At 50.2% G+C, this 8,458-nt stretch overlaps 1 protein-coding gene across 1 annotated transcript; it reads right to left on the bottom strand.

The window, feature by feature from the left end:
- Positions 1-4,585: 4,585 nt before the first annotated feature.
- On the bottom strand, positions 4,586-6,811 carry CUNH11orf91 (chromosome unknown C11orf91 homolog). Its single transcript, XM_055599564.1, has 2 exons — positions 6,222-6,811; positions 4,586-5,127 (listed from the first exon to the last, which is right to left on the bottom strand). The coding sequence occupies exons 1-2, from the start codon at positions 6,739-6,741 to the stop codon at positions 5,042-5,044; spliced, it is 606 nt and encodes a 201-aa protein (XP_055455539.1). The 5' UTR covers positions 6,742-6,811; the 3' UTR covers positions 4,586-5,041.
- Positions 6,812-8,458: the final 1,647 nt, after the last annotated feature.

Here is an 8,458-nt window from a genome sequence, read left to right on the forward strand (position 1 = left end):
TTGTAAGTTAAGTCTGAGTTGGAAGGACCTGTGCCCTGGGGACAGTACAATGGGCCACCCTTCCGTGATGGCTTTGGTTCCCAGCCAGCCGCTAAATGCCTCCAACTTCCCATAACAGCTCCAAGCACAGACAAGCTGGTCCTTGAGCTGTAAGCCTGTAGGTCTTTGCCAATCTGCAGGAAATGGGGCCACTTTGGTGGGTTTCTGCCTTGCTGCAGCTGTCTGACAAGGGCAGGCCCAGGCTATCTCAGTGATCCAGAGCAGGAGGTTACACCCAGTAGGCGTGTGCTGGCTGCTGTGTGTGGGCACTGAGGGGTCGGGACCAAGCCAGTGTCAGGTTTACCATCCTCCTAGGCCTGCTGTGTCACCTCTCAGGCCAAGAGCACCAGGAGGACACCCGGGAGGGGTCAGAAGTCCTCAGAAGAAACGCCAGATGTCCTAGTTTGTTTGGGTTGTGTCTTGTTGGGTTTTGTGAGGGATAGGTGTGTGTGTGTGTGTGTGTGTGTGTGTGTGTGTGTGTGTGTATGCATGCATATCTGTATATATATATATACAGATATGCATATATATACAGATATATATTTATATATGTGTATATATATATATATATGTATGCATGTATGAATGTCTGTGTCTATGTATGTATATGTATGTATGTTTGTATGTATGTATGAGTGAGTGGTATATGCCCGGGTGTGCTGATATGTACACAGCCTGGGGGAAGATTCCAGGCATCCTGCACTATCATCCTGTCTTATTCCTTTGAGACAGGGTCTCTTGCTGAGCCTGGAGCTAGACTTGCTGCCCTACGACCCTCTTGTTTCCGTCTTCCCCCAGCACTGGGGTTACAGGCACCGTGGCTGTTCGAAGCTTTTTATGTGGGTGCTTAGAACCCACACTCAGGACCTCATGTGTCCACAGCAAGCGCTCTTACCCGCTGAGCCACCTCCCCAGCCCCTGTTTTGGTTGGTGTTTTGTTTTGTTTTGTTGAGACAGTGTCTTGCTGTTTAGTCCTGGGTGGCCCTAGTGCTATAAGGAGCAGGATGGCCTTAAACATGCTGTGACGCTCCTGCCTTCACGTTCCAGTGACCGTGACCACTACCCCCCTGCTCTCCTGGAGCTTCTGCAGCCATGAGCAGAGGAAGAAGCATATAGGGCAGCCTTAGCCGATCTGAGTTCCAACCCAGCTCTGCAGGCCTTGTGCTGTGCCGGTGCCTGGCCTCCGGGAATCAGCCTCAGGGTTAGAAAACGTGCTGAACGTGCCCTATCCCATGATGTGACAGCAGAACTAAATGAGATATTTGTCAGCTGCAACACCTAAGCACTTAGCAGGAGCCAATTGTCTGAAAATAGCCTGTGAGGGGCTCTCAGACTCTGTGTCACGGGCCCCTGGGGCACACTGGTCTCCATCTGAGCTCTGTACTGGGTTTTCCTTGCTGGTTCTCCCTTGTTATCATTAAGGCTGTCTAACCCTCAGCAGCCCCTGCCCTGGAAGCCCAAAGTTCTCAAGGAAAACAAGAACTTCTCTAGCAACAAGTGGCCTACCTGGACTCAAGTCTGTCATCTTCCAGACATGGGAGAAAGACGGCAAGTCACCGCCAGCGTGTACGGGTCTGACTGGTAGAACCAAGTTGGTCAATGCTGAGAACTTCACCCTTCATCCCTTTGGCCTGTGTAGTGTTATGGAACCATCGGGATGAGTTGCTAAGATTGGGAAACCAAGGACTCTCACCTGGCCCTGGACTCACACCCCAGCTTCGGCTGCACTGGGGAGCCATACCCCCTTAAACACTGGGCTCCAGGGCGGCAGCCTGCCAGTTCCCACCTGGCCCTCAGTTCCAGGGTTTCCAGCCCTGTAGGCATGCAGATTTGTATCCCTCAAGCTGGGGACTGCTGCACACATCTGAGTGCATTCGCGGGCAACTTTGAGGGTCCCTCCACCCCGTTTCCTCACCTCCGAGCACCTATGCTGCCTATGACGGAGATGCCCCCTATTACTTGAGAGGACTCCTCTATGCTTCTCTGCAAGCCCCTCCTACTGAGCGCTAGATACCCTGTGCTGACCTCTTGGAAGAGTATACCCTGTGCATACTCTTGGAAGCTTAGCCTTCAGTGTAACTGTGTAAGGTGGAAAGCAGGGCCTTACAGGAGGGTGTTTAGGTCATGAGACCACCCCTCTTTCATGAAATGACTGTTGCTATAAAACTGGCTTGCAGGAGTGAGGTCCCTCCCCTTCTGGGCTTCTTTGCTACATCAGATGCTGCATCCAAAGACCAGGCCCCTAACCTGCCAGTGCCTTGATCTCACAGGAAGTGAGAAACAACTCTCTCACTCCATCTGTGGTAATCTGTTCAAGGGGTCAATGAAAACGCTATCTTTCTTGCAGACTCAAGGATGCTGTCACTGCAATTTCCCCTCTCCACCTCCATCACTTTGTGCTAGACTCCCTTCCTCAGAACACAGACACAGAGCCGTTTCTCCATCTTAATCAGTTTTCTCTCACCCCTTCCTGTTCTGCTAGCTTTGGATCTGTTTTCCTTCCCAACCAAACGCAAGGACTGACTACTGCCCATTAGGTCCAATTCACCTGTTCCCAGCCTCTTAAAATTACCCCATTCACGCCTTGGTATTACTGTTTAACCAAAATTGCTCTTAAGGATATCACTAGAGCAAAATGTGTGCTACTAAATCTAAGTGTAAACTCTTTGGCTTACTTTATTGCCATGTCAGCGCCATATTTTTTTTTAAACTTAAAAATATTTATATATTTATCTATCTATTTCTTTATTTCGGTTTTTCGAGACATGGTTTCTCTGTGTAGCCTTGACTGTCCTGAATTCAACTTGTAGACCAGGCTGGCCTCAAATTCACAGAGATCCACCTGCCTCTGCCTCCCTGAATGCTGGGATTACACGCATATGCCATTGTGGCCTGGCTAGAATATTTAATTTTTAAAGTTTAAACATGTAAAATATTTATGTGTGTGTATTTGTGCAGTATACATGTGCCACTTCGCACGTGAGGAAATCAGGTGACAATTTTCAGGGGTCAGTTCTCTCCTTCATCACGTGGGTCATAAGGATCCAATTCAGGCTATCAGACTTGGCAGCAAGTACCTTCACCCACTGAGCCACCTGGCCAGTCCCATGACAGCACTGTTTGTCAAAACAGGTCACTCACCTCCTAGACGATTCCTTCAGTTGGTGTCACACACAACTGACTCAAGGCTAATTGCTTTTCATTCTTTCAAGGTTCTGAGTCTTTTCCTCGACTCAAGCGCTTCTAGCCTCAGAGCTACCCCAGAGCCAAAAGGCTTGGGACTGGAAGGGTCACAAATTTGATTTGGATCTCTTGGTTTCCTCCTTCAGATTTTGAAAGTGTGCATTGCATCCTTAGCTATCTGGATGATGGGGACCAAGTTTAAGTATGAAGTTCATTCGTGTTTTGTTTTTACCTTATACAGATAACCTGGGAGCAATTCTAGACAATACTTTACACACTTTTGTGCATGGAACAGAAGTTTCATGATGTGACCTTAGTTGAGTTGGTGGTCAAAGTTTTAGATTTTGGAACGAGTTGGGCTTGAGAATGACTGCTGGGTCAGGGGTGCTGTGCAATCCCGATTCTTCATACATACACTCCCGTGGAGGTTTCATGTGGTCCTAATCACCACATCAGTAACTCCCTGATTCGTACTTCTCCACAGGCATTGTCTGGATGCCTGGGCTCATACATCCCACAGCTATCCAGCCCTCTGTTTCACACACACCTCAGACTAAATTACTCACCTCCCCCCAGAGCCTATCCCACTGGTGGTTGCAGTTCAAGCCACAGTGACTCCTGACACTGTATTTCAACACACAAACTGTTGTCAGCACTCTCTCTTCAGCTGGGTTCCTGATTGCTAACCGCTGTCCTGGTTTCCTTGATTTTCGCCCCTGCTGTCTATTCACAGTGTAGCAGCAGGACGACTGATACCCTCTAAGGACTCCTGTGAGCTGGCCACAGCTCCAAGACCCTACGTGAGCGAGTTTCTCTGCATTCACCCCCACCAATCTTCCCTCACCCCTTCTGCTCTGCCATCTTACCTATTGGCTTGGACTCAATGTGGGCACGTGCCCAGTGTAAGCCTTCGCCCTGGCCCGGTCCTTTCTCCCGGAGCATTCCCTCACAAGGCTGTGACCTTCAATGGCAGCATGCAACTGTAATCCCAGTATTGGGGAGGCGAGTGCAGGAAGGCTTGGAATTCAAGGTCAGCCTGGGGTACATAGTCCCAGTCTCAAAATAGCACCCAAATATGCCACCTCTTCAAAGAAACCCGGTCCGAAACCCCTCTCTGCCTTCCTTAGGATAGTCTGGCTACCTTTACTGTACTGCCCCTTTTTCTTGTTTGGCATGTCGTTTTCTGTGGTTCACTCATTTATATTTCCACTTGATTGTTCCCCATCTCCAATTCCCAAGTGCTTAGGTGGAGGGGGAGGGGTTAAGTGTATAATAAGCAACTGACAAATTGCTTCTTGAATATTGTTATGTGAACTTCTTAGAAGGACCGTGTCTTTAAAAAGATCACCAGAGTTTTGTGGCTCAAAAATTATTTTTTTGAAGAACAAATACTCCTTAAAAACAAGCTATTGAGATGGAGGGCAACTCAAATTCCAACTGTAGCTCTAGCCCTGAAAGGTTCTTTCTGGCTCACAGCCAACATCAGGACCAGGATTCACCGCCTGTGCTTTGAGCCTCCCAGCCCGGGGTTACCAGGCAGTGGCAGCCTTGGATCTACTACTCCCTGACTCACAACAGTAGGTCAGACAGCAATTCTACCCCCCACAGGTGAGATTCCCCCAGCATCACCTCAGAGGAGGGAGGCTGTGGGGTTTACCACACCAAGTGGGCACCGGATGTCTAGTATGTGCTGAGAGCAACAACAACAGTAGTAAATACAGAACAGAAAATAACCGTCTCTGAAATGACAACAAATAGGACACATTATCTAAGCACTAACACCTAAGGAGGCGGCTGCCCAGCTCTGGAGGGCAGCTCCTCAGGAGAAGGAGGCCGACTTCCCAGGCTGCCTGGTCGTCTTCAGTCCTTGTAATTTTTCATCTTTCAGCGCCTTCAGGAATTTATCTGTAGGAGAGCAAAACAGACTCAGCGATAGCCGGGAAGGATTTTGTTTTGTTTTGCAGAGTCTTCCTATGTAGCCCCAGGGTGTTCTGGAACTCTTGATCCCTCTGCCTCCGCCACCTAAGTACTGGGATTCTAAGTGTGCACCACCTTCGCTCTAAGGAATCTTCTGATCTCCAGAGCAAGCTTCTGAGAAGTAACTGCACAATCCTAAAAATTCCTAACAGCTCGAACATATCTAACTCATAAAACGGAAAAGGCCAGCTCTAGGGACCTTTTCTCCTGTGGCTCTGTGTGTATCCTACAGGGTATCGGATGAATTGGAGACCATTCCCATGATGCATACCTAAATATACAGGTTTTTGGTTTTTTTCCCACATTTCACCTCCCTGTGGGAACAATTTAACCTGTGGTACAGATTAGGGGAAATTATCTTTCCAGATCCATCTCCCCTCCTCTGATGGTCAAATTCAAGCCAGACTATGGCTACTAATTCCTGAGCAATTGGAAATAAATCTGGGTTTAACCGCTTTACTGTGGAAAAGAGGCATGAGTTCACATACCAGAGGACCCCTGCTCACATCAGCATGCTTGGTCTGCTCTGGTGTGGATCCCTAAAACCTCAGACTTAAGATCAAATGTCAGGGTCCAAGATCCTGTCAGAGGGGCTTGGGGCCTAGGGAAGGGCAGAGACCAAGGCTCCTCAAGGTTTGGGCAACTTCTAATATCTCCTTTCACCCACAGACCCCAATTTAAGATTTGAATATTGAAGCTCAAAGTCTCTAGAGATAGGCAGCCTGTGGAACCCCAGATTACAAAGTGTGGTGTTACTGTGTAGGAAGATTAAGTTTAGCAAGGGAATGTTTCAGGTGCGAAGACCCAAAATCTACATTACATCAAGGGCCTGATTAGCGTGGTGTGCGGTGAGGCGGGGGTCGGTTGAAATTTAGCACGTGGTGGTCTGGATCTCTGGAGAACAGATTTTTGGGAGTAGGACACCTAAGGCCGGGGACCTTGTGGGGTCATACTGTGGTGCCTGACAGACTCTAGCGGACAATTAGGGCAGCTAGGGTTGGGCTCGGTTAGCAGTCACGCACAGCGCTGGGAGTCGAAGCCATCCCCAGTGATGGTGAGCAGCTCCAGCTCCTTAATCCGGATCTCTAGCTCGCACAGCTCCTCGGGGTGGGAGGCGGAGGTGAGCCAGGGGGTCGTGGAGCCGGGGACCAGGGCCGAAGTTGCCATCTCGGCGGGCCCTGGCGGCGGCGAGTAGAAGAAGCGCAGAGGCTCGTAGGGGATAGAGGCCAGGCCGGAGGGCCAGGGCGGAGGACACGGGCGCTCGCTGGGAGGGCCCAGGCCAGGCGGCGGCGGCGGCGGCGGCGGCGGCGGCGGCCCCGTGGCTGAGGGTGCCAGAGGCAGGGGTCGGACCCCCGCTACTCCTGCTACCCCGGCCGCCGGCGTCCCGCCTGCCTTCAGCGGCACAAAGAGCTTCTTCCAGATGTTAAAGTCGCTCAGCGGAGACGACGAGATGCCCCGGTCGTAGAGCGACGGGAAGTAGAGGGGCGGGGTCGGCCGCTGGCTCATCTTGGGGTTCTGGCTGCCGCGCCGCCCCTTCGGCATCTTTTGAATGGGAGGCTGCGTGAGAGGAACCCCGCGCCGGGAGACGCGCGCCAAAGCCCCGTGTCTAGGAGTTCCGAGGTTCCACAGGCCCCTCCCCGACGGAGCGCGGCCCCGCCCTTCGCTCCGGCCCCGCCCCTGGGAGGCGGGGCTCTGGAGCGCGGAGGACCCGCCCCGGGAGCCGAGCGGCCTTGGCGCTAGCCGGCGTCCTTGACCTCTTTCGGTCCCTGCTGCTGCCCTGAACCGCCCTTCCTAAAATAGCCTCCGTGCCCTTTCCTCTCGGCCCTGGGCTCCTCCCAGCGTCCCTCAATTCTATTTCCACTGCTCCCACATGCGAATACTGCACAAGGAGCTGGCCAAGACTGTGAGAGAAAGTCAGCCTTTCTCTCCTCAGGGAGTGGAAACTATTTCCCCAACAACCGGGTCCTTTGTCCTAGCGGACTTGACTGACTCGGTGTTACTTAGGAACTGAGAGAATGAATGGCAGGCTTCATCCTCTACAGAGGGAGAAGATATGTTTAGCCACCCTGTGGAATACTCTGGGAAGGGGAAACAGTCTGAATTTGTAATGCCTCTGAAGCAAACAACTTTTTTTTTTTTTTAAATAAAATGATAAACGTAAATTATCAGGAGCTGACAGATGCTGAACACCAAAAGCATATCCTCATGGGCCCACCTCAAAGACCACACCCATTTCTGAGAACTAGTTCTGCCCAAGGCACTGGTACTGCTCGCCTCTGTGAAATGTTAGTCAATTAACTAAGGGGAGGTCAATTTCCACAAGGATGTTCTCCTGAGGATCACCTCCACCAATGAACAGGGATGGGTGGGGGCCAGAAAAGATCAGTCTCAGCTCCATAAGTGGATGAGAACTTCCTCTGTGGAGGAGGCTCGCCACAAAATTGCCTGGTGGATTAGAGGCAAATGTCACTCCACTTAGCACGCTGCTTGCCTTGTAAATCAACTCTCTTTCTTTCCTTTTTTAATTTTGATTTTAATATGTGTGTGCATGGATGTATCTATCTGTTGCATGTGCACTCAGAAGCCCACAGAGAGGTCAGCAGATGTGGGTGCTGGGAACGGTACCAGGGTCTTCTGCAAGAGCAATAAGGGCTCTTGATGGACAAACCGTGTCATCAGTGTTGGTAGGTCAGTTGTCTATAAAGCAGAAATAAGAGCACCATGCAGGAACTGCCTTTACGAGTTCCTCTTACAACAAAGAACAAAGGCTATTTTATTATGTAAACAAGAGGCGCCTAAGTTAAATGATGAAAAGAAATATACAGTAGGAATGCCTAAGGGCACAGAAGACCAGAAAGCTCTCCCATTAAGGAAATATTATATACTCCAGCTGCCCACATCCAGTTGCTTGCAGATGGTCGATGGTGAGCATGGGCACTTTTCCTCTCCCAGCAGCTACACGATCTATTGCTTTCTCTTCCTAATTCCAATAAATTGTCGGCAAGTTCCCCTCTATGTCTTATTTTTAAAATTCTTTCATCTGTGACATCAAGAACCTGTTTTAAAAAGGAACCCTGTATCCTACCACGGCAAGGCCATGGCCGCCTTCCTGGCCTCTGATCTTTAAGTCCCTCTTCCTGGCAGCAGGCTGGCTCTTGTTGGGGTTGTTTGTGCCATAATCTAAGAGTCATGCTATTCTAAGAAACACACAACAGCCCTTTTTTACTAATCTGAATTAGCTAGCCATTGTGCTGGTGTA

This window comes from Psammomys obesus, unplaced genomic scaffold (genome assembly GCF_907164565.1).
Source record: "Psammomys obesus unplaced genomic scaffold, mPsaObe1.curated_primary_1811, whole genome shotgun sequence".
In the NCBI taxonomy this organism is placed as follows: Eukaryota; Metazoa; Chordata; class Mammalia; order Rodentia; family Muridae; genus Psammomys; species Psammomys obesus.

Bases quoted from the DNA above. Each gene is read 5' to 3' on its own strand.
- CUNH11orf91 (XM_055599564.1), bottom strand. From the start codon at position 6,741: ATGCCGAAGGGGCGGCGCGGCAGCCAGAACCCCAAGATGAGCCAGCGG. The intron at 5,128-6,221 runs GTGCGTGACTGC...GCTCTCCTACAG, and splicing joins TGGCTTCGACTCCCAGCGCT to ATAAATTCCTGAAGGCGCTG.